Genomic DNA, 27,109 nt, shown 5'->3' on the forward strand with positions numbered 1-27,109 from the left:
TGCATCCCTTATTGCCCACAGACACATTTTTCTGTGGAGTCCGCTGTGGAAAGAGCATGCTACTAGGATCCCATGGGTAAACTTTGCTGAGAGGGAACATTCTTGTACCAGGGTCACCACCATCAGTCTTTCCAAAGAATACGAATATCAAAATGATACACAGAGGAGATCTTGCTATTGTTAATTCTTTTCATAACAAAGTAGAAGAAAAATGCATTACACTGACTTCTTCCTGCTCCAAAACCTCGATCCACAGACAGTGTTGGGAATGGTACTGGCCGGAGAGTGAACTGTGGATGCGGGTATCCACAGGTGGGAGATGGGAGGATTCCCGGATACTGGGCACTTTCTAGTGTTGGCACAGGAATGGCACTGACGACAGCTGCAAAAGAAAAAAAAATCAGTTATTTAAAAAAAATACTACATACCCATCTAGTTCACATCAAAGGAACTGGATAAATTTTCAAAATTTCAAGTCATCAAGCCAACGTATGTTCTCCACGGCTTCATTGGCAGTCTCTTAATTCATCCTGTAAACTTCCTTCTTGCAAAGCAAAGAAATTTTGATTTTCGAACACCCTATTATGGTCCATCTCCTTCCAGTTTGAAACTTTTCATGGCTATGAGAAATAATTAAGTTACAATAGATATGCCTCAATACTCCAGTCTTTGTAGTCCAGTTTTTGTTTTGTTTGTTTTGTTTTTAGTCTTTCTTTCAAGGAGAAACATGGAACAAAAAGAATTTGGCCTTCATAAAGGGAATATATGGGGTATAGTGGGTTAAGCAGGTGGTGGGAATTGTGATTTCATCCTGTAAAGAGATGTATTACTGTCAAGAGGAAACCTGCAAAGATAAACACAAGTGCACTGTCAGTACCCATAAGCAGGTTTTATCTTCAAATAAGATCCTTCTAACATTCAAAGCAGTCCAGATGAGTACATACTATTTTGAAGGTAGTTGAATGTTACCTATGAACAACAGTGTGATTATATGGGCTGAAACCCACACAAAAACACCTGTGCAAAGTTTTTGATATTCAGACAGCTTTGTTCAATTTCATTATTCAAGGGTTGCTAATTTACATTACACTATGAGGTGTTTATTACAATTTTAGTCAATCTTTATTTTATATCATTTGATAATCACCATCTAAAATAATGAATATTCTTTAACTCTTAGTACCAATATATGTACTTTAAACCAGCTATTGGAATGGCTAGTTTCCGTAGTATATTCTAGTCTATGATATCAAAGTTTCTTTCTATAAATTATTACTTATATTCTAATGCTATCACTGGGTTCAGTGTACATATATTTTCACATATCCCAAAGGAAACCCTCTCAAAAAATCATATTGCTCAATTATATGGAGAATGGAGGAACTCGGGTTCATGGCCAGTCTGGATGATGGAATGAGATCTAAACCACCCTGGACACTTTAGTGAAAGCTTGTTTCAAAATAACAAAGAGAGGACTGGGATATATACTTCTGTGGGAGTATGTTTGTCTAGTATGCAGAAATTGCTGGATGAAATTCTCAGGGGTTTGGGGCATATGTATGTGGAGACAATCATATAAACCTAAAATAAGTTAAATAAAATATTTCATGCTCTTTCTTTTATTATTTTTACCACAAACATCAGTCTTCAGAGACAGGAGAATTTATGTATGCACTTGCACACACATACGTGTATACACACACTCACCCAGACACACACATACAAGTGTTTCAGCATTCACTACATTGCTATGTTTATGTACAATTGCTCTAAGAGCATATTATCTTTCAATAAATATCTGCTCTGTGGTCAAATATGACTAGGTGTCTCTTCCGACACTGCTGGCAACTGAATTTATATCTCACACTGATGCACAGAACGTTTTCATGTAGAAATTCACTCACCAAATACATAGCTCCATGAGCAGGCACTGTGGCATCTGGAAACTTTTACAACCATCTTTAAGATGCTATTACTAACTGTGACCTACAGGAACTCCAATGTGGACACTCAAATTTAATGTTGTACATTTTAAGAACTGAAACTTCTCTTGATATTTCTCAAAATGAGACATGACAGAATTGAGAGATTTGCTTAAGGGGGAGGAAAACATAACAGTAAAATTATATGTTTGAGTTAAAAAGCTTCAATGAAACAATTTCTCATGCTGCCTCTTTTTATGAAAATGCTTCCACAATGATGTAGATATAGTTTGGAACACTGGAACATTTAGTGCATTGTCCTTGCTGATGAACAATCATACCTATTTCAGATGTTCAGATATTCATTGATAAGAAAGTTTCACAGATGTATTATTGTTTTTTACATGTATGCATATTAATATAGATTATTATATATTCATGTAGATGTCTGTTTAAATTCATATCTGAACCCAAAAGGCTTATGACCCTGTAAGATTTTGAGAGCAGAAGGAAAAGTTGTTTCTCCATGGAGGAGAGACTTCATGATGATGAAGAAAAATCTGGATTCTTAGTGTGGAGTTTTCTTTTCTGAGCTAGAAGACCATTGTTTATCTATCTGTGTCTGACTTACTCCTCACACACTTGACACACTTCCCAGGGAAAGGTATGCTATAGATCTGCTGGTTACTGTCTGCCACAGCATGCTTTGAGATATTTTAACATCATAGGGTGTGCACTGTTATAATATGATCTTAGACCCCAGCATCTCCCACAACTTTCATGTTTCTGTTAGTAATTTCAACTGAGGTCTTCTTCGGTGAAGTATAGCTATAAAATCCACAGACATCAAACAGTTGTAAATATGTATCAGATAGGGATTATTATCTAGAAAACATAAAGAATTATAAAAATTACACACCAAAAAAAAAACCCAGAATAAAAGCTTCAAAGTTGGGTTTAAATATCCCTTTCCCGGTCTATTTGTGTTGCGTCAATCCTTTAGTGATATGGTAGCTAGACCACATAGACCTCTCAGTTTTTCTTGTAGCTCTATTTTGCTTTTCAATAGTTCCTTCAATTTACTGTTAGCGAATTCTGCAGTCATGTAATTGTGGGAATGGAAAGGAGAGCCTTGGTAAATGTTCTGGAAACCTAAGGAACAATCAGTAGACCTAAGCAATCTTAAAAATAAAACTGTAAGGCCTCTCTTTTCTCACTCATTTTTACTAGGCCCTACACTATATTTCTGAGCTATCTTTTTATATTAAAAGTTGCTTTGTACTGTATTTCTTTTCTCAAATACCTACATGAAAATAGAAAAAAAAATAACCAAGATTTTGATCAACAAATTGCCTTGTATTAAAACAGAGGTTTATTATTGGGTGTAGTCTTACGGACCAGCTACTTCAAACTGAACTCCTAAATCCTGGGCCCCTCTACTCCTCTACAAGTTTGTAGAATAAAGTGAGTTGGCAATGGCCACACAGATCGTTCTCAGACTGTAATCAGTGGACTCAGCTGAGAACTGTTTGGGGGGCTCATCCGTAACAACATCACCTTTTTTTTTTTTTCAATCAAGAAGTGTAATCTTTGATGAATAAGTAGATTTTACTCACTCATGAAATGAAATACAATTCTAACATTTTAAAACCTCAAACACATATCAGATTAAATAATGCTTCATCTAATAAGTAATATTGGTTACCACCGTAGCATGGTGGTTTTATTGATAAATCTTCCTCTGAAGCTTAAGTATTTGAATATCTGGTTTCCAATTGCAGGTCTTCTGGGGGACGTTAGGAGAGAACATTTAGGAGGAGGAGCCTTGCTAGAGGAAGTATACATCATAAGGGTGAAAGGTCACAGCCTTGCCCTGCTTTAGCTGTCCTCTCTGCTTCCTGATGCCTGCCATTACATGCACTTTCTCTAGAACCGTAAGCAAAAAATCAACTCTTTCTTCTATAGTCACTTTTGGTAATGTTGTTTATAATAGCAACTAATAAATATGGTAAAAAATATGAAGCAGAAACAAAAGTAACCTAAGAAAAATGTTGTTTCCTAAGTAGAACAGCAGTTGTCTTTATACATGTCTAGAAATTGGAATAATACTACAGGTTTGGTTTATCTAAAACTTGGTAATGGAGTTCAGATCCGAATAAATCCAAGGAAATGCAAAGAGGCCATCAATAAACTCATGTACTATGCTGTAAGTATTCACAGCTCTGCCAGGTTCTAAACTGCAAAATTTAACATTGTAAGGTTATGTAATATCTTTGTCAGTCACAGCAGATGGAAATAGAGTATTTTATTTATCAGGTGCTTGTGAATTATTCTGAAACTGACTATGGTCATATATTGAAGTAATTTTCTTTCATTGGATATCACTTCACCAATGTAGAAGTTACAAACAATAAGTAATAATTCAATGTGACAGCATTTAAAAGAATAGATATCCTGTTGTGTCGTCATTTCTTACTGCAGTATAAGCTACACGTGGAAGCACTTGGACATGCCAAGTGTAGTAATTTCTGAAGTTAAATGCCTGGTACTTGTCATCCAAAGCAAAAAGGAAAACATCAGTCAAAGGCCTTTCATTGTCTCTAACAATCACTCATAAACTCCCTTCAACACTGCTGCCCTTGGGAGGTCTAAGACCATACATCCCCCCCCCTTTTTTTTGTTTTTACATTTTATGTAAAATGAACCATACAGATCAATTAGGTTCCTCTTCCATTATGTCTTTGAAAGGCCCCATATAGTCTTATCACTTAGTTGATGTGTCTAATGGTTGCATGTTATTGTATGCTATGACTATACTATAATGCATTTGTTCTCAGTAACAAAGATGTACTACAAATGGATATGGTCTTTGGGAAGTATATTGTGTGCTTATTCAAAAGTAGAATTACCTTAGAATGGAATAATTGGACCAGGATATCCTAATAAAATTTTAAACTATTTAGTAGATTGAAACGAGGTGCATGAAATACTAGAAAATTAAAATAATAATAGCAGAATCAGTTGTTGGACATTGTGGGGGACCCTATTAATGTGGACTAAATTACTACAAATGCGACAAGGCAAAGGGAAATTCAACACTAGGTGAGAACAGGAAGTAGAAAACACTAGACAAAATGAGTATCACAAGCCTTATTGTGATTGGCACAAGCCTTAATGCCGAGGTTTATAAACCCAATATAATACACTCAAAAACCATTTAAAACAGAGAAAAAATGAAAAGAAGGTGAATAATGCCAAGCATGAAAGGCATCATGAAAGGCATCATGAAAGGCATCTTTGTCTGTGAAGAAGCAGTGCACACTAGAGATTCAAGTGTGTGCAGCCGTGTTCTGGGGAAAGGCTCTTAAGCAGTCCATGACTGTTTTCCCTGTATGCAGCCAGGACAGTCTCGTTCCATTTTCATATTGTGAGAATTGAGCAAAATTATAATTGGTAATGTTTTGCCATGTTAAATGGCAATCAAAAGTTCTCAATATTTACAAATTTAATTTGATTTACCTTCCATTTAAAATGCATTTATTCATAGTCAGAAACAATTTAAACTACCTTTAGTACATCAGAAGATTTATCAGATGTTCTCCCTATTCTTGATAAAAATGAATCCTCCAACAAGTGAGCCAACATTTTTCTAGATGACATGACTTGAAAGGTATTTATCATATCATCCACATCTGCTCTGGTGTTTGAAAGCACATAAACTTGGTTGGGTGCAGCTCTCTATCGAGAAATTCTAATAGCACAGAGGAAAGTGATGCAGTTACAGGGACCGGTTATCAGTCTTCCTTGGAAAAGCTGAAGGTATAGTAGTGAGAAACCAGCTTGGAGCCGATACTTTCATGAGTTTGTAATATCGTGTTTGGTTATTTTCTTTGCTTGTTTGCTGTGATGAAAAAATCAATGGGATATGAGAATCGAGACAGAGCACCAACATATGGATCTAATGGCCTCCAAAACATTCTGAAGCACAGCTATGGTTTTAGAAGTAACAGTTTCAGATAGACGTTCCCTATCAGCAAAACAGCAATTAGAGCCTCAGAAACAAGATAGTGAAGTACAGTATTACTCTATTAGTGAAAGGTTTGCAAGAAAGAAGACGCAAGCTTTATGAAGTATTACAGCTAGGAGAATAATAGCAACTAGAACACTGAAATCAGAATTTTGTTTTAATTCTGACTCTAATCACTAACTGTGTGATCTAGCCAGTTAAACTCTCTGATCCTTAGTTCTCTCATCAGTTTATTCGGCAGAATGGTAGTGCCTAGGAGCCAACCTTTTATGTTCATAGTAAAGAGAGTAAATACAGCAAAAATATATTATATTAAAATAAATTGTATTAGAACATTAGAGAAGGGTATTGAGAGAAACAGACACACAGAGAGAATGAGAAAAGAGGAACAGAGAGTTAATCCATTCAAAGAGACGAACACATATTGTTAGTATATACCCTCACCAAGTTCCCGAGATGGTGCCTGCTGTTACCCAAGCCATAGAAAGAAGGGTTACCTGCTGTAGTGGATTCACATGTAATTACATATGAAAAAGTGATGTTAGAGATCAGCACAGAAGCTTGGCCACATGGAGCTTTGTGTAATAATTTAAAACTGTTCTACATGTATCCAGGGATAAGACGAGGTAATACATTTCTTGGATCACTAATGCTGGGTAACTAACCACAAGATAAACAGCTGAAGTAGACAGATAATTTTTAAGCATATAGAAGTAGTTTATATAAAGTGATAGAAGTAGCTTAAAGTCAAAGAAATAAAGGTGAAGAAAAGGTGCAATCAAACAAATAGAATGAACTGAGGAAGTGCATGGGGGTTGTAGTGAAATATTGAACTTAGAATGTGAGAAAGTCAGAATAAAAAAGAAAGGGGGCTGGGGTAGCATCTTAGTGGTAAAGAACATTTGCTTCACAAACATGAGGACCAGAGTTTGGAACAGAGCACCCACATAACAGTCCTTGCGTCCAACAGCACATGTGGCTCCATATTTGAAGCATCTGGTGCCCCCTCTGGCTCTGTGCATGCATACACAGAGGGAAATGCACAAATAAGCAAATACTTAAAAAAAACTCAACAAAATGAAATAGAAGCATGAAACTAAAGTTTATGACTAGAATAAATGATGGGCAGTTATGCCATTTCTGGAAATGAGGAAAAATGCGGTTCCAAAAACAGTTTTGCAGATGGGGAAAGGGGATTATGAACTACTAAAACCACAGATTTGATCCCAGCTAAGATACCCATTACGTATTTGGAGACGCTGAGTGGACAGTTGATAAGAAAGTTCATGTGCATTCTGGGAATAAAGGAAGGTAGAGATACAATTTAAGACCATCAGCATCTCTGTCTCATTATGGCCATAGACATTATCTCAGTGGTTACTATATTAGATAGGTGCAGCATCCTTAAGCAGGGGCCCTAGCTCACTCTGAGTCTTAAAAATCAGGAAGAAAGGGAAGAAAGATAAGGAACAGTCGATGGGAAGGAGGAAGAAAACTTTATGGATTTAATACATCCAAAGGGGAAAGTATCTCTCTATGTGTCTCTCTGTCCCCGTGTGTTTATGTTTATCTCTCTCCCTCCCTCCTCCTCCCTCTCTCTGGATATGTGTCTTTTTTGTTTGTATGGGTGTGTTTCCTCTCTCTCTCTCTCTCTCTCTCTCTCTCTCTCTCTCTCTCTCTCTCTTATGTGTGTCTGCATTTTTCTCTGTCTCTCTATCTTTTTCTGCCCCCCACTACATACGTGAATTTAAGCCACATTCAGCTGACAGTTTACTATTTGGTGAGACAACATAGATACACTGACAGCCTTGGTCACTGTGATGGTTTAAATAAGAAATATCCTCCAAAAGTTCAGGTATTTGAACACTCAGTCCCCAGTTGCTGGTGCTACTCAGGGAGTTTAGCAGGTCTGGTCTTTGCTGGAGGAAGCATGTCACTAGGAAAAGGTTTTGAAAGTCCACATACTCTTTCTAGCTCCAGTTTGCTCTCTGCTTTGTGTGATGGAGCTGTTACCTTTCTACTGTAGCCACTTGGTGTCATGCCTCTCCAGGCATTATGGACTCTCCCCCCGGAAGGAGAAGCCTAAATGCACCCTTCCTTTTAGAAATTGCTTCTTTCCATGGTGTTTGATTGCAACAAAAGAAAAGTTACAGCACAACTACTGCGGTTGCGGTAAAGAAGAAGTATGAATGCTGAATCCAAGAAGAGTAGCGTTTTTCAACACTCCTCTTTCTGGGGAAATAGAAGAACAAAGATGCTGACAACATTACCACCACTCTCAGGCTTCGGTGCTGGCGATTGAAGCCAAACCTCTATGGCTGTTAGGCAAACACTCTGAACGGCCCCCCTAACTCTGAGGAAATACCATTATAACACTGGTAAGAAGAGACTGAACTCAGGAAAATCAGACTAAATGTGACACTCATCTTCCTGAATGAAATCACCAACAACTGATGAAATGTAGAAGCATTTCCAGATGAACGCTCACCTCAGACTTGGGTTCAAACATTCCCAGAAGGCAACTGAGCATTGCTCTGCAGACACATTCAACTGATAAGTGCTGGGGTACAAGTTATTGGGGTTACTGGTTTTAACTATAGCTGATTGTTTTTGTTTCTTTTCAGTTGATTTTTTTCCCTTTTCAAGTATTGTGGGAAGGAGGAGCAAAGCAGATGAGGTGAAAAAACAGTGAAGACCTATGGGAGATGGGACACAGAGGATTGTGGAAGAGTTAGTGGATTGGCAGTCTCATAAGCACGGAGGAACTGTTGGCAAGGGACAATAAAATAAGTGTGCAGAAACTATTAATAAGGAGTTAGAAGGAAGGGATGATGGAAACTGACACCATGCATTGGTTTAGTCTGACATGGAATTGATGAATGGAGGTGGGAAGGAGCCAATATCATTGCAGGGACCATAAAAAGCTAACAGTTCAGGGAATCAGATGGATTATCTTCATGAAGAGTGTAATTACCAAGATTGATCATGGAGGTAATTGGAAAGGAAGTGATCCCCCGATGCTAATTTCTTCAGTGAATGTAGGAGGGAGACAGAAACTTCCAACAAGGAGGGGTACTAAGTGAATGTCTGATAACTCTTGATTTAATAGAGCTAGGTTGTGTAAGCATGAAAACCGGACCATCTACAGTAAAAATAAGAAAAATAAGCCAAGATGATGATGATAGAATCAGATCAATAATATCAATGTACATTTCAGCTTTTTAATACAGAAATTCATATTATTATAGTGTCTGGAATTGTAGCCATCTGTTTGCTAACACAGATGATAAAAAGATATAATTATATAGCAATGACCATGACTGATAAGTAAATGATATGACTTGCATCAGTCTTTAATTATTCACCTGTAATAACCAGATAAAATGTAATTATTTCTGATAATTTGATATTTATAGAAACAAAGCAAACTTTTTTTTTCCCTTTTGTAACTAAATTGTACTGACCAGGATTGTTAGACTGGGCTTCCATGGGAATCATTAGCTTTGCCCTGGTGGCCCGGCGTGCTGCAAGGGACCTCTCCAGAGTGGACATGGCGCTCCCTGCTTCCTCGGTGTCTTGTCCTAAAAATAAAAAAATGATAAGAGCAATTGTAATAATCTCAAAATAAATATAAATCCCTATAAGTAAAAAAATCCTGTATATAAAAATATATTTGATTTTATACTTTGAAGCCTCTATTTCACCAGAAAATCTCGGATTTTTGATAAACATTTTCATCAAAGTAGCATGATATAATAACAAAATAAAAATAGGAAGAACAAAGCTGGAGATACTACCACACATGACCTCAAAGTATAGTTCAGAGTCACGACTGCAGAACTTACGTAGTATGTGGTGCTAGTAGAGAAACAAATAGGTAGAATAGAATGCAGAACGCAGAAACAAACCCACTCAGTTACAGACACATAATTATCAACAAAAGTGCCAAGCACATATGTTAAAGGATAATGGGTACATCCAAAAATCATTAATTTTGAGAAATGCTTAAAAAGAAAGTATCTTTCCTCTGTAGAAAATGTGATATCTAAAAATGCAATAAAAACAAAAGGAATATGGGATTGAAAATATTTAAAGGGAAAAGTTCCCAATATTTAAAAACAGGAATAATAATTTAATTAATTAATAAATTTATGAAAGTTCATCGTCAAATCAGCAAAATATGCCATGCATGTTGCTGATAAACTCCTGAAAGCTAGAGCCAGTGACATTTGTCGCAGCAATGAGAAGAAAGCAATCTAATCCATGTCTAGCGGTGTGACACTTTGAATGACAGTGGGTTTCCCATCAGGAACCAGGAAGGCCAAAGTAATGTTCCAGTTCTCACATGCTGAAAGACTTAAGTGACAAATCTTTCAAGTCTCAAATGAGCTGGTGATGCAGAAACTATCCATAGAGCATTACCAGTAAAATGTGCTTCCAGAATAATTGTTAAGTCAGGTTATTTTCTGATAAAATAAAATGAAAGGGATTTCTCTCTACCACTTTTTTCCTGGTGGAATGGCAGCTCATTTTCTATAAATCACTATGAATAACAAAAGGAATCTTCAAAAATTAGAAGCAGAATAAACAATAGGAACTATACAAGATCAATTAAATAATTATTTCTTCCTGTTTATTATTTAAAATCATATTTAGTAAGTGGAAATAAAAACTAGAGCAGTATCTACTATGTGTATTAATTCTCACTAAATAAATAAATAAGTCATCTAAATCCAGCTAATTAAATGCCTTCATAGTTTTCAGATAAACCATTCAATGCTATTGGGTGTCTCTGGCCTTATATTTCTGATTCTGTAGCTACATTTTAATTATAGGAATGAGCTGCTTAGAATTACATTTCTCTACTGAGAATTTTAGCAAAATGGATTTCCAATACCATTTTTGAAGGACAGATTTGTTTTTTCTGTATTTTGCAGTGTGTTAGCCTTCTGACACTGCAACAAATACCTCCAATCATCAACAGCTTTGGAGGTTTGAGTCCATATTTAATTTCCCTGTTGCTTTTAGACTGTGGGGAGGCAGAACATATTTCTGAAGCAGGTTGTAAAGGAAAACCACATACCTGAGAGATGGAAGCCACAGAAAAAGAAGATGGGCCTAGAGTTCAAATTTACCTTAGAAAATATTTCCATAATTAACAAAGATATCTGCCTTCTAGGCCAAACCTTCTAACTTCCCACCAGGTCCCAAGAGTAACATCAACTGAGGATAGAGGATGCAACAGGGCATCTGAATATCAGTTATCCAGACCAGGGCCGGTACTCACATCTGAGGGCTTCCTAATGAGAGTACCTCTGTTTTAAACCATTGGTCCAAACGGGGTTGAGAAATTTATACAAAATCTTTAGTTAGCATGTAGGTAATTAAAAGCAAATAATGTTAGTTAGGTTCCAAAAGATCTTTTTCAATAAACTGAGTGTCTTTTAAAATATACAATATTAAAATTTTTGAATATACAAAAGTGACAATGTTGAAAATTACTTCTCTATGCATGAGATATGAAAATTAGGGGCCAAACTTTGGGATTTCTGGGCTGGAGTTGTACTGGGCTTCATGTTTAGGAAGTAATGCTATATATAAAAATGGAGATAAAGAGGTCCCAACCCTTGTCTTTCTTTTTGTTTTGTGAAGAGAAGTTTGAAACCCATTATGTCGAAAAGAGAGTCATCACTGCATTGAGACTTCTACCATGTTAGTTACAACAAATTACACTACTAGGACACTCTACCTGGGTGGTTGGAGGAAAATGTTTTGTTTAAACCAGTTAAGTACATGGAGTACAAAGAAGAGAAGAAATTAGAAAAAGCAAATGGAACCTTGTATTTGATGAAAAATATATTAGTTCTGTCAATGCTTTATTCATTTCTCTTTCTACAGTTGAAATACAAATATTACTCATGAGTTTTGAGTTTATTCAGAATCAGTTTCATGTACAGAGAAGTTAACACCTTCTAGTGGTTGAACTGGCTTTTTGGAACCCATTCTCTTTGGGGGGATACCTTGCTCAGCCTAGATAAAGTGGGGAGGGCCTGGGTCCTGCCTCAGAGTAATATGCTAGACATTGTTGACTCCCCATGGGAAGCCTTACCCCTCTGAGGAGTGGATGGCGGGGTAAGGCACAGGGAAGATGGAAGGAGTGGGATCAGGGGAGGAAGCAGAGACTGGGAACGGCATGTAAAGTGAGAAAAGATTGTTATAAAAAATAAATGAATTTAAATAAAAAATTTTTTAAATTACTAAATAAATCCATTGAAATTTGGTCATTAAGACATAGGTTTGAAAGATGGATGATTTTTTTTGGTCACAGATTACCAGTATTAATTATATAAACCACAATATTAGCTATGTAAGCCACAGTACTGTGTGCCCCCCTAATACCAGCTATGTAACCTACAGTCCTTGCCCAATGAACTACATCAGTGATTCTCAACCTGTGGGTTATGAATGACTCCCTTGGGGGGTCACATATCAGATATCCTTTGTATCAAATATTTATATTACAATTTATAGCAGTAGTGAAATTATAGTTCTGAAGTAGCAATGAAATAAGGTTATGTTTGGGGGTCACCATAGCATGAAGAAATGTATTAAAGGGTAGTAGCTTTAGGAAGGTTGAGAACCACTGAACTACATTAGGGACTATGTAACCGATAGTATTGACTATGTAAACTACAGTACAGATCTGTGAGCTACACTATTGAGTATGTGACCTGCAGTACTGAACGTGGAAACCGTAGTAGTGATTATATAACCTGTAACACCGACTATGTAACCTACAGCACTGACGATAAAATTACAGTACTATGTGATCTACAGTACTGACTATGAAATTATGGCAATGATTATGTAACCTACATTATATACTATAGTGCTGTTAATGAAAACTCTAGTACTGATTATTGAACCTATAATACTGACCATGAAAACTACGGTGCTGACCATGGAACCTATAATACTGAACATAAAACCTACAGTACCGACTGTGCAACCTATATGACATAGCCTAAAGTACTGACAGTATAAGCCGGAGTACTTACTGTGTAAACCACAGCACTGACTACATGACGTACTGTGTGTGTGTGTAACCTGCTGTGCTAACTAGAAGACCCAAAGCTTGTGACCCAAGTTGCTTCATTTATTTTATGAGGAGAATAACACATATTGTATCAAAGCATATTGTAGGGATTCTGCCAGACAATGTATACAAGCATAGCATTTGGCAGAGGAATCTTTCCTTAGACACTTTTGCCTCATTTGTCATTAACCCAGGGCATGATGGCACAGACCTCTTCTTCCAGCACTCAGAAGGTAGAGGAAATAGGTGTCTTGGCTACATTGGGACTTTGAGACAAGCTTGGCATACTGGAGACCCAGTCTCCAAAAATGCATTAAAGCTAGGTGGTGGTGGTGCATGTCTTTAATCCCAGCACTCGGGAGGCAGAGGCAGGCGGATCTCTGTGAGTTCAAGGCGAGCCTGGTCTACAAGAGCTAGTTCCAGGACAGGCTCCATGACAAACAAAACAAAACAAAAGAATTAAAAGTAGGAAATGCAAAGAAAGGAATGTGTTCTTTTTTTTCCCCTGTAAGCAATGCTGTCCTCATGTTGAGGACAAATGGACAAGTGTCCTCTCATTCCAAAACAAGCAGCCACCACCGGAGTCAAGCCTCCCTTAGTACTTACTGAGAGACACAAAACCAGTCTAACTGCTCCAAGGGCAGTTACAGTATAAAAAGAAAATGGGGGTAAATGGCATCCTGGAAATCTTTGAAAAGTATTCTGAAGATAGAGTCAGCCCCCTCTACTGGGAAGCAAAGACATTCTGCTGTCCCTGGTGACCAGCGCAGAATTAAGCTGTAAGGTGAATCCTCTGAGAAGAACAGAAGTTCCTGCAAAAAAAATTGTTTTCCTTTCATTCTGAAGATGGAGGGAAGGTCTGTAGTGGCCTTGCTGACCTATCATGTGTCTTTCTCAACAGAGCTAGAGGTAACATGAGACAAGGCCCATAGAGGTATAAGATCTCTTATGCCTGGTCTTGGCAAGGATGCAGGAGCTTCTTAGCGGTTGGGTGGATATACAGATTGTTACTCAGGCTTGAAACCTTCGTAAGTACTTTCACACAGGAAATGACCCACAGGTGTGCATGAAGAGCCCTGAGCTGATTTCTAATACCATAAACGTGGGTCGTGGAGGAATTCCACAAGTGTGTGAAGAACTCACACTTGCGCATCAGGAAAGATGCAGCATAGGGGTGTTATTTAGCAGCCCCCCCAGAGAAGAGTGGTGAAGAGTTCCGGGAGTCTTCTTCATGGCATCTCCTTTCTCTCACAGGCCTGGAAAAATGGAAAGGCATGCTCTTTGGGCTGGTTCCTAATTGTCACTCAAAGGTCCATGTATTAGAGACTTGGCTGCCAGCTGCTGGGGCTACTGGAATATGCGAGAACATTTAGAAAGAAGTTCAGAGGTTGGGAACAGTAGGGGATTCTTGGGAATCATTCTTCTCTTGCATTGGTTGTCATCTAGCATTAGGTGAGCCAGAATCATCTGCCATGTACTCCTACCATGATTGATAGTGTTATCATGGGCCCAAAGCAACAGGTTCAGGCTAACATAGACTGGAAGTTCTGAAACTGTAAGCAATAATAACCTTTCCTCTTTATAACTCAAATATTCAGATATTTTCAGTATGTTAATGAAAACCCGAATAACAAACAGGAAACTGCATAAATGTGATTCTAAAATGGACCATGACTCTTCTGCCCCATTTATTATTCCAATCTTCTTGGAGGTCCTAGAAGATTGAAGGAACAGATTGTAAACCCAAGTCTCCATATTCAAAAATCTAGCTAGCAATGAGGGAAGAGAATCTTTAAATTCTGGATTACAGTTTTTAGTATGGCTAATTTGCCCTTGAATTGCTCAAGACAACCTTCAAATACCAGGAGAGGAATATTTAACCTGTGTTTGAAGAAACGGTGACTAAAATCCCTCTTTTAGAAATTGTTAAATGACAAAGCCCAGTACACTGATTTTAACCTTCTCTTCTTTGGCAACCACCTTGAGAGGAGATTCGTGGCTTTTTCTGAGCTCATCTTATGTGCTACTGTCCTTTTAGTAAACACTCAGATAATACTATGACCTCCAGAAAACAGCGTATTTCAGAACTACTTTATTGAACTCTTAATGATTGCTGTGTACCATTTATTATGATTCAGTCTATTGAACAATTTGCATTTCTTCATTTAGTTCTGTAGACCAACAGCTTTCAAATGACTTTGTACAGTGAGAGATCATATAATAATATGACTGGGGATGACAGTTGATCTCCATGGTAATGAATGCTAAAATAATGGTATTTTCATTCTGCAGGTGCTCCTAAAGATATTTTTTTAAAAAACAACGAATAAATAGCAAACTTAGAATCATCTTTTAATAACCCACAGAGATTGAGAAGTGGAAAACGTACGGCTGGCCTCAAGCTTCATTGCTTTAACAGCACTTTTACTAGAATATCATTACCTGAATGTGAGGCGCTTTTGCTTCCCATCTGGGTTTCTGACTGGCTGTGGCTCACTGGTGTGAGGTCTTGGCAGCTCTGGATGGGGGAGTCCCTTCCTGCAGGGTCAGTTCCCGAAGGCTTCTCAATGTTTTTCATTTCCATTTCTTCATGATGGATCCAAAGGTCAGGAGGTCGGAGGTCCTTTTGACTGCCCTTCCTCTTGCTCACACTGTGGGTGGCCCGTTTCCTATGCAACAAAGTGAGAGAGCAGGTGTGAGTCCTTCTATCCAAGGGGGCTTCCTTTCTTTTCTTTGTCAGTTCAGGTTAAAAGCAGAGAAAAGAAACAAAAGGACTCCCAGGAGGAATCAGATGAAACCCCAAAATTGGCAGGCTTGTGTTGGCCTTCTTTCCTCTTCTCCCCCCAGAGTCTCAACAAATTTCTAGGAGATGCTGAGCTGAATCCCCAGGGGGTCTCAGCAGCCTGCCAGAAGCCATTCACCAGCTTCAGCAGCTGGAGATTCATGCACAAGGTGACAATGGGTTAGAGGGAGCCATATGCCAATCTTTGGAGTTAGGCATAAGGTACCTGACTGCAACATCTGTTTCAGAGATAAATGAAGGAGTAGCTTTGAAAGGGCAGCGAGAAATAAAAAAGGCCAGAATTTGTGCCAAAAGCTGAGATCTGAGCTTAGAAGAAAGTCTATGCCTCAGCTGTATAATTTAATGTGCAACTGGGATGCTTGCTATTTGAAAACAAAAGGCCGCATGAGGACATTCCTAGGTGAATAAACACTTTCCCTTGGAGTCATGTCTGGATCCAAACACAATGAGAGTTGTTTTTTGAAATTAGAAGAGAAAGAAAGATCCCTTCTCTGAAAATGTGTTTCATACCTCTCTTATTTGCTTCAGTAAGATTTTAGCTACCCCATTTTTTTCAGCGATTATCACAACTCGCGAATACTGAGACTCAAATGCACTCTGTGTATAAAGTAAAGTAGCACCGTGCTTGTACACTAACCATTTGTATCAGCAGCAATCCACAAAACTATGGCTCTGAAAGACCCCCAACCCTAGTCTCCATCTTAAGATTTTTTTGTGATCAACTAAGGAAAAACAGGATTCCTATGAGTAGCAGAAACAGCCTTGAGACCAGCTGCACCTGCCAAGTGGGCAAAACAGGATGGATATCTGTGGGCGGCAGGAGCAGTCTTGAGAAAAACACCCAGTCCTTTGTGTATCAAAGCTCAGGAGGCAGAAACTGGCTGAAAACTGGCTTAATTAAGTCTTGTTTTTGTTCTTAAGGGTCTGACAACTTGGTAACAGCTTTAAGTGCACAATCTATACAGTTAATATAGGTTATAAGATATGCTGAACCAGAGATACTGACAGTTTACTGTACAGTTAGTGCTGTGGACCATTTCTACCAAAAGAAAATGCACTTGTTTTTATCCTGTTAGACTTGTTTTCGTTCGTCCTGTTAGACTTGTTTTTATCCTGTTAGACTTGTTTTCATCCTCTTAGACTTGTTTTCATCCTGATGTTGATCCCCCCATATGTTAATTTGAGTTGACCAACGATATTGCTGTTGCTATGGTTCCCTATTATGTAACTCTGAGACCCTATAAATGTTTGCTGGAAGAATACCAGGGGGGGCTCAGTCTCACTGGAGTATTGAGTTCCCCATTGGCGCCTTCAACATTAAAGAACCTCTTGCTATTTGCATCCATTGGCATGGCTTATTGAGTCTGGGGGATCCTTCCCTGAACCCTAGAAACTAGGGTCTTTCAGCTCACAGGCCAAATCTGCCCCAACCTGTCTTGTAAATAAAGTTTTATTGAGAATTCGGGTTGCTCTTTTGCCTGTAAAATTGCTCTTTTGCAATTTTGCAGTGCAGTGACAAAATTGAGGAGTTGTGTTGGAAACTGTGTGCTGAAAATCTTAAACTGGGATTATTGCAAACTCCAGAGCTAGTTTCAACTGTGCTTTCTAACTTCATAAACGTTAATCTCTACTTGAAACTTCAATTTGAAAAAATAATATAAGACAGAATGCAAATAGCTAAAATCTGATTTGGACAGAAGCCCTTAAAAGTCCTTAGAAACATGTATTTTCTACTTTCCTCATTTACAACGTGACTGCTTTATTTGGGAAATGGCTTCCAATGTTTGGGAAGTATCTAAAACAAGGTAATCTCCTCTCTCTTAATCTCTCTCTCTCTCTCTCTCTCTCTCTCTCTCTCTCTCTGTGTGTGTGTATGTGTGTGTGTGTGTGGGTGTGTGGGTGTGTGTGTCTTTGTATGGAGGTCAGAGGTCAGTCTTTGGTGATATTTATCCAGAACAGTTTATCTTATTTTGGAATCAGAGTCCTGAAAAACACCAATTAGGCTAGGCTGACTTACCACCAAGCCCCAGATATTTTCCCATCTCCACAAGCCCTGAACCTGAACTAAGATGTCTGGGGTTTGCAATGCTGTAGGGGATCCAGTGAAGTCTCCATGTCCATCCAGCACAAGCACTTTAATGAATGAGACATATTTTTCCCAGCCCTCGAACAAACTAATCTTAATGAAAAAAATAACCACCTATGCAAGACCATTGGGAATGACTTCGCCTTTCCAATTACTGACTTAGAAGCTTTGCAAACATTTTCCAATTAATGTTCAACAGTACAATTTGTTGAATTTTCCCAGCATTCTTTCTGTGTTTCTGAAGTATACTGATGGGAACAGGAGACAAAGAGCTCCAGACTTACTAGCTGCCTTGTGGTTTATTAGACAATAGTCAGAGTTCCTCTACTACCGCACTACATCATCCCTTAGGTCAAACTTAAGTCCTTGTTGGCTTTCTGGTATCCAAGACAATAATCACTGGCTTCCTGTATATGAATCCATTTTCTTGCATGTCACCTGACCTCCTCAACAGGTCTGCAACACTTACTATGTGTTTTCTACTCCTAGTGACAGCATAGAAGATTTTCTCACAGATCACCGTTTTGTCTTTCTTTCTTTCAGTCTAAAATGCTAAATGACTTCAACATGCCATGACTGTCTTCAGAGAAGTACCAGTTCCCACACACAGAATGACACCATGTGCTTCATCAGGGTAACTTGATATTTGAATTGCCCATGAAAAAATTTCTGATCCGAATTTTTTACTGGGGTCAGAAAGGTAGCTCAGTTGTTCAAAGCCCTTGCTGATCTTAAACAGAACCCTGGTTTGAATCCCAATATCCTAGTCAGGGCAGCACATAGTGACCTATAAGCCCAGCTCCAGGGAACTGGTCATCTTATATGCGCGCGTGCGTGCGCACACGCACGCGCTCACACACACACACACACACACACACACACACACACAAACAAAAGCATACATACACACAGAGAGATGTAGAGATGATTATTAAAGTCTAAAAAATATTTTTTTTGTGGAAAGCAAAGGAGAGATGGATCAACCCTGTAATCCTAGCATTAAAGGTGCTGAGGTAAAAAAGGCATGCTGAGTTTTAGGGCTACATAGTGAGTGGTATACCAGCATGGTCTACAATTGAGAACCTATTTCAGAGGAGCAAACAGATAAACACACACACACACACACACACACACACACACACACACATTTGAAAACCAGGAATAAATCCAGAATTCTTGTTGACTCATGCTTAAATGTGTGCCTTGTTTAAGCTTCCATTTACCCCCATCTCTTTCACTATATGACCAGGCATCCCGGGTGTCCTATAATTTTAAAATAGTTCCAAATCTGGGAAAAGGCAGCAGCTTTTTGTTGGTTGTGAATCATGCACTTAACTAAAAAGAGGAAGTCATGATTCCCAGTCAATGCAGATAGCTTTGCCGATCAACTTTTTTCAGATTCCAGTCTTCTCTTGGCAGTGCTTAGCTGACCAGTGAGATTCTGGGAAGATCTTTGCAGGTTCATTTGCAGGTTGTGTGTGTTTTGTCAGGTCCCATTCACCACTCCACTTCCCACAAGGTTGACTTTTCAAGAGAGGAGCCGTCTGCTCAGAAATGTTCCTCTCCAGCCCTTCCCTGCACAGTGCGGCAGGTGTGCAATAAACCAGGTAGGTGCTCCTAACTAAAGCTTCTGAAATTTGTCTTCAAACTCTACAAAGGGCAGCTGTCATCCTGACCTTCTGCCCATCTGTTGTCTCCCTAGCTTAATGGCTGAAACTATAGAAGAGAACTCAGTTCTCTGGTTTTGGCCATGGAATCTTTGTAACATGTGTGCAGATGGACCTTGTGATGATTTCTCAAAGTGTGGCCCAGGACAGAGCCAGAGGACGCACTGCCTATGAACTCGGCAGGACTACTGAACCAGAGGCCATACTGAGGAGTGGGAGGAACTGTGTTCTAACAGGAAAATTTAATGCATGCCAATTACTGACAGGAAATTTATTTAGTTTTACTTGCTTGTATTTTTTATTTTTATTTTTTATTTTTATTTTTTATTTATTTATTTATTTTTGGTTTTTCAAGACAGGGTTTCTCTGCAGCTTTAGAGCCTGTCCTGGAACTAGCTCTTGTAGACCAGGTTGGTCTCGAACTCACAGAGATCCGCCTGCCTCTGCCTCCCGAGTGCTGGGATTAAAGGCGTGTGCCACCACCGCCCGGCTTACTTGCTTGTATTTTAAATCTGTTGTTCCTATTAAATGAAGAAATACCACACAATGAATCCTTCCTCACAATGCAAACATTGCTCCACTATTTTATATGATAAAATTGAAGTCCTACTCACTAACTTGCAACCCAAGTAGATAGGCAGATTATAGTTAAATATGTGATGATATATATCAATAGAAATGTGATGAAATAAATATGTCTATGTTTATTCAAGTAAGAAATACTTCATGATCGATTAAAAATAATTACGATTTACTTAATGTAATAATTTGCATTCCCCTGTGAAACAGGATGAGCACCCCACTCTTCAGCGACGTAGTCACAGAGACAGCAAAGAGGCCCCAGGTGTGTTCCTTATTCCGCAGCAATAACTGCCTTTTACTCCCACTCACTGAGAGCTCAGTAAAGAAGATTATTTCTCTTTCAGATTGGAAATGATCTTGTTTTCATCTGTATTAATTGGTTCTAATGTTTCTGTGGTGGAGATCGTGTGGGGGAAAGTCCTCCCTAAAATTAAAAAGAAAAAGAAAACCCATACATAATTGTAGAGAAAAAAACCTTCTTTTCCCTCTCTTTCAGCATGTATCTTGTAACACAATTATATTGCTCTAGCTCTGTGGGAGACCTTGAGCTCAGGGATAGTGATACCTATGGAAGTTCTCTTATCATACAGGATTGTTTTAGCTATCCTGGGTTTTTCCTTGTCCATTTGAAGTTGAACATTGCTCTTTCAAGGTCTGTAAAGAATTGTGTTGGAATTTTGATGGGGACTGCATAAATCTGCAGATTGTTTTTGGTAAAATGACCATTTTTATTATGTTAATCCGACTGATCAATGAGCATAGAACTTTCCATCTTTTGACATCTGCTTCAATTTCCTTCTTCAAAGACCTGAAGTTCTTGTCATACATGTCTTTCACTTGCATGGTAAGAGTTACCCCAAGATATTTTTGTTGTTTGTGGCTATTGTGAAGAGAGTTGTTTCCCTGATTTCTTTCTCAATCTTTTTATTATTCATATAGAAGAGGGTTACTGATTTTTCTTTTTTAATTAATGTTTTATCCAGTCACTTAACTAAAGGTGTTTATCAGCTGCAGGAACTCACTGATAGAATTTTTAGTGTCACTTATGTATATTATCATATCATCTGCAAATAGCAATACTCTGACCTTTTTATCCAGTTTGTATTTCCTTGATTTCCTTTTGTTGTCTTATTTCTTTAACTAGAACTTCTAACACTATATTGAATAGATATGGAGAGAGTCGTCTGCCTTGTCTTGTTCCTGCTTTTAGTGGATTTGCTTTTAGTTTCTCCCCATTTAATTTGATATTGACTGTTGGCTTGCTATATATTGCTTTTATTATATTTAGGTATGTTCCTTGTATATCTGTTCTCTCCAAGACTTTTATCATGAAGGGGTGTTGGATTTTGTCAAAGGCTTTTTCAGCATCTAATGAGATGATCAAGTGTTTTTTTTTCATTCAGTTTGTTTATATGGTAGATTACTTTGACAGATTAAAAAAACCATTTGATATTGGTATAAAAACAGACAGGTGGATCAGTTGGATGGAATCAAAGACCCAGACATAAATCCACATACTTTTGGACACCTGATTTTTGACAAATAAGTCAAAATTATACATCAGAAAAAAGAAAGCATCTTCATAAGTGATGCTGGTAAAACTGGATGTTGGCCTGTAGAAGAATGCATCTATCACTCTGAACAAAATTCAAGTCCCAGTAGATCAAAGACTCAGCATAAATCCATTTACACTGAACCTGACAAAAGGAAGTGGGAAAATCACATTGAACACACTAGTATGTGAGGCAACTTTCTGAATAGAACACCAGGAGCACACACACACACTGGGACTGACAATAAATGGGACCTCATGAAACTGGAAAGCTTCTGTAAGACAAAGGACAGTGTCAAAAGAATGAAAGTCTACAGGATGGGAAAGCTTCTTCACCAACTCTACATTTGACAGAGGGATGATCTCCAAAATATAGACATCAAAACAACAACAACAACAAATAATCCAATTTAAAAAATGGGGTACAAACCTAAACAGAATTCTCAACAGAAGAATATCAAATGGCCAAGAAATACTTAAGGAGATGTTCAACTTCCTTAATCATCAGGGAAATGCAAATCAAAATGACTGAGATTCTACAGCAACTTATTCTAGAGAGAATGTGGAGCAAGGGGAAAACTCCTCCATTCCTGATGGTTACACAAACTTGTAAAACATCTTTGGAAATCAATATGGTGGTTTTTCAGAAAAGTGGGAATCAATCTACCTCAAGATTCAGCTATGACACTCTTGGGCCTATACCCAAGGGACACTCAATCATACCACAAGGACACACTTGTTCAACTATGTTCATAGCAGTTTTATTTGTAATAACCAGAACCTGAAAAAAACCTACATGCCACCAAACCAAAGAATGGATAAAGAAAATGTGGGTACATTTATGTCATGGAGTATCACTCAGCTGTCAAAAACAATGACATTGGGAAATTTGAATTCAGACAAATGGATTGAACCAGTAAAAATCATCTTATGTGAAGTAACTGACACCCAGAAAGACAAGCATGGTATATATTCTCTCGTAAATGGATATTAGCTTTAAAGTAACAGATAACATGCTACAATCCACAGACTCAGAGAGTCTGTGGGGACACATGGATCCCTGGGAAAGGAGAAGAGATCTCATGGATGACTTAAGGCTTTGGGGGATGGGAGCTTGAAGGATTGGGTTAGGTCGTGAATGAAGGGGGGGAGTACTGAAAAGAATGATTGGAAAGGGAGTCATTTCAGGGTCAGGTAGAAATCAGATGCAAAGAAACTCCACAAATCTACAAGACTGATCCCGGTTGAAACTCCTAGCAATAATGGATATGTAACCGGAACTGACTGGCCTTCTCCTGTGTCACATTGGTGACTACCCCAATTATCATCAAAGAGCCTTCGTCCAGTAACCACTTAGAACAGATGCAGAGACCCTCCGCCAAATATTAGGCAGAGATGAGGGAATCCTGCTGAAGAGAGGAAACAAGGATTTTAGGAACCAGCAGGGTCAAGGAAACCACAAGAAAACCCACAGAGAGAGATTACCTGGCTTATCGGAACTCACAGAGTCTGAACCAACAACCAGGGATCCTGCATGGGAGTGGCCTTCTACATATATGTGACAGTTGTATATCTTGGTCTAGTTGTGGGACAAGACTACTAACAGTGGGAACAAGGCTTGTTCCTAATACTTTGGCTGGCTCTTGGGAACCCATTCCTCATACCAGATTGCCTTGCCCAGTCTTAGTAAAAGGGGAGATGCTTAGTTTTACTGCAACTTGTGTGTTGATTTGCCATGCTGTGTTGATACTCATGGTTGGCCTGCTCCTTTCTGAACAGAAACAGAGGAGTGGATTGAGAGGAGGGGCTAGAGGGGAGCAGAGAAAGGAAATGTGAGAAGAGAGAAGGGAAACAACAGTTGGGTTATGAAATAAATTAATAAGTTTAAAACTCCATAACAAACCCTAATTTATATATATATATATATATATTTGAAATTAAAATATAATTACATGATTTATGATTTATTCTGTTCCCTTTTCTATTTCCAGTTCCTTCCCTATATCCTTCTCTTGCTCTCTCTAAAATTTTAGATTCTTTTACTTTAATTGTTGTTATATTTATAACTATGTATATGTGTGTGTGTATGTATACATATATGTGTGTATATATGTATATATATATATATATATATATATATATATATATATATATGTAAGTACAACCTGCTCAATCCACATATTATTTTTAAGCTGTATTTGATTTGGTGTGTGTCTGCACATGCATGTGTGCTATAGAGTACATGTGGAAGTCAGAGGACTTTTGGGAGTGAGCTCTCTCCTTTAGCCACATGGACTCTAGGGATTATATTTAGGCTCTCAGTACCAGAAGCAGGTACCTTTATGCCCTTGGACATCTTGCAGACTTTACAAAATATTTCATCAGGGAGTAAGATGAAGGTCAGTGGATCTGTTACTGAGAACATGAGAGGAAGTGTGGGATTTAATAAAATAATAAGAGACTTTGTGAGTCGGATAATGAAAAAACAAAGTTTGATTTCTTTGGGTCATTCACAGGATCGTGTCTTTTTCTCCTTGTTCTCTAATTTTATTAGTTATTTATGTTTAGGGCACACTGTGCCTTCTTCTGTTAAAAATTTCAAACTCTTATTATTGCAAAGGCCTTCCTGTGGGTTTCAAGGTGCTTTAAGGTGCTCTCCAAAGACTGACAAGTTTAGTTCTACACCTTAGAGAGCAGACATTTTCCCTGTGTAGGGACAACACATACCCAGGAACATAGTTAACTAGAAAACCTCTAACTAAGAGATCCTAAGCTAGCACCAGTCAGTACGTCTACTCAATAATGAGGGGAGCAAGCAAAACTAGAACTCCAAACCCACCACAGAGAGCATCATTAAATTCAGGGTTCTTCGTGAATGTGCCAAGGCTTTAACCACCACTAAATTTTAGCACCTGCTTCCAGCCCCTTCACGTGAATTCTCAACTCTTGCTCAGACACCTGAAACCTGGATGCTACACCATGCCAAGGCTGAACAGCCCTTCTCAGGAACGCCAACCAGGAGACTATTCAGTGCTTTACTGTCATGATTTGCACATGGTGTGTAACAGGTTCAACTGGTGAGGAGACCACAAAAACGGTGAATGTTTTTATTTCAGTGATGGTTCATATTTTGTGGTCTTAGTTTCCTGATCAAGAAAGTGGGCTCATGAAGCTGTCAAAGGAGGGCTCCTTCTTGTCCCTGTTGCCTGTTTCGTCATGTCTTCTCTCTTCCACACCTGTTTACTTGTTCTGCTTTGTCACCTTGCATATAGCCACAGCAGAAGACCTTCACCATCATGCAGCGCTATGCTCTCGGACTGCAAGGATATTGAATCCAAAATAAACCTATATTCTTGACAAGTGATCCAGTTTCAGGTATTTTATTATAAGGACAGTCAATCATTCACTAAATTAATTAGCTCGTGTTCCTGACTTTTGTTAAGTGTTATGAACTCTGGGAGACCATGCCTGCTCTCAGTGTTCACACCTGAGACTGACTTTGTTAAACTCCTTCCATCAACATTCTCCTTTCAGGCAGTGAACTGGCTAACTGGTAACCACCAGTTCCAAACAGTACGACTCAAGACTGTAGCTGGATAGAAATTAAATGTACAGACTGTCTCTCGACCTTTCTGGAGTTTTCCTAAGGGTGCACTCCTCACTGGTTCCATTTCCACAAAGAGTGCTGAGGGACACAATAGAGACCATCAATAGAGCTATAGGGTGTATGAGAGAGAGAAAGACCAGTCATGAGAGAAGGATGGAATGGGTTGCTGGAGAATCTTCCTTACAATGAATGTAGAGAATAGCCATTCAGCCAGCCACCTCCAGCCAAGCCTCAGGGTTTAAGTTAGGGCAAATGAGAGGCCAATAACAAAACAAAAGGAAAGGGAACAAAAGGCATTCAAGCCAGTGAGAGAGTGAGTGTAGCTGAAAATGTATATCAGACTGGATTTAATAAAACTTATAAGCCAATGGCCAGGAGACTCTGGCAACTTCCAGAATCTGCAAACATGGGTAGATGTGCTGTTTCCAAGGTAGTGCTGGAAGGAATAGGTTGTGTCTAAATCATATTTTCATTCTCAACTTTGTACACGATGCAACCCTCTATAGACAGTAAAATCAAGAAGTGTAAAATAAGAAAATGTTTTGAAGTCATTAAAGATGTTATTTCCTGACATTTAAACATAGAAAAGGAGTAGGAACCTTTTCAAATTGCTGGACTCTTCTTTCTTCCCTAATGCCTAAGAGCTAAGCATTCTGTATTTTTGTAATGACATTGAGTTTGATATGCTATATTTAGTCATCCATTCAACACGCATTGATTACCTGCCTGCAGGACTCCCTGCCAAATGTGATAAATATGTACTGTGGAGGAACAATATCTCCAACTGTCTAGAAGCAATTACAGAGATGGGTAGAATAGAGGCATGGCGGAGTCCATTTCTGAGGGCTCTTTACAGAAGAATCTACCGAGAAGTAAAAGGAAACAGAAACGCATGATTGTCTCTGGGGGTTGTGTAAATTTGCAAGTCTAACTGTAACTTAATTATAGACTTACAATGGACAAAAGTGGGTTTAGTCAGGGTCAAGCAATAAGAGACGCATGGTGAATTATAGAAAAAAAAACACAGAGAGAGCCATCAGGAATAGAGCCAGAGAAGGGAACTCTTTTCCTCATGGCGCCAGCTGCTACTCACTTCCTCTGCTGGGCTGAAGAGCGCCGGGTACAAATCACAGCTACGATCACCACGACCAGCACGGTAAGGATGCCGACGGTGACCACAGTTATCACAAGCAGGTTGCTGTTCTTCTGGGGAGTGACACTGCCATGCGGGGGGTGCATCTGTCCGATGGGCGGTTCTGGGGGAAAAACAAGCATATAGTGTTCAGAGTTAGAAAGAGGCTGTCACCACTGCTCATTGGACCATAAGAAAGGCAAAGAGTTCTTACTGTTGAAGCCTGACAAACATGGACAGGAAAAGCTATTCAAAATAGTCCAAAACAGAAAAAAAATGTAAATGTTGACTAATTAAACAATGGTGATATATCTACTTAATAGAATTCTATCCAACCATAAGAGAAATGGAGTTCTGATTCATGCTACAATGTAGAAGCTAAGCAAAATCAATTAGAGGCTGGGTAGTGTTTCATGCCACTCATAAAATACCTAGAGTAGGCAAGTCAATGAAAACAGAATTCATTTTAGTGTTGGTCAGTAGGTGGAAAGAGTGGCCAGTGAGAACAGATAAGGGGACTGAGCTGCCTTTTTAACTCCCAGAACCATTCTAAATTAGATAGTGTAGTGTTTGCCTAACCTGTAGATTATACTAAAAACACACAACTTGAATCAGTTCCAAAGGTGATTTGTATA

General features: G+C 38.6%; 1 protein-coding gene across 1 annotated transcript in view; it reads right to left on the minus strand.

Moving 5' to 3' along the window:
- The window catches only part of Dcc (DCC netrin 1 receptor), a 658,913-nt gene that overhangs the window by 36,477 nt on the left and 595,327 nt on the right, over nucleotides 1-27,109 (minus strand). The window contains exons 23-26 of the mRNA XM_042055177.1: nucleotides 26,436-26,598; nucleotides 15,488-15,714; nucleotides 9,414-9,530; nucleotides 227-382 (exon numbers count right to left, since the gene is read on the minus strand). Of these exons, the coding sequence (XP_041911111.1) occupies nucleotides 227-382; nucleotides 9,414-9,530; nucleotides 15,488-15,714; nucleotides 26,436-26,598 (663 nt within the window). The remainder of the gene's footprint in view (nucleotides 1-226; nucleotides 383-9,413; nucleotides 9,531-15,487; nucleotides 15,715-26,435; nucleotides 26,599-27,109) is intronic.

Source organism: Arvicola amphibius, chromosome 5 (assembly GCF_903992535.2).
Source record: "Arvicola amphibius chromosome 5, mArvAmp1.2, whole genome shotgun sequence".
Lineage (NCBI taxonomy): Eukaryota > Metazoa > Chordata > Mammalia > Rodentia > Cricetidae > Arvicola > Arvicola amphibius.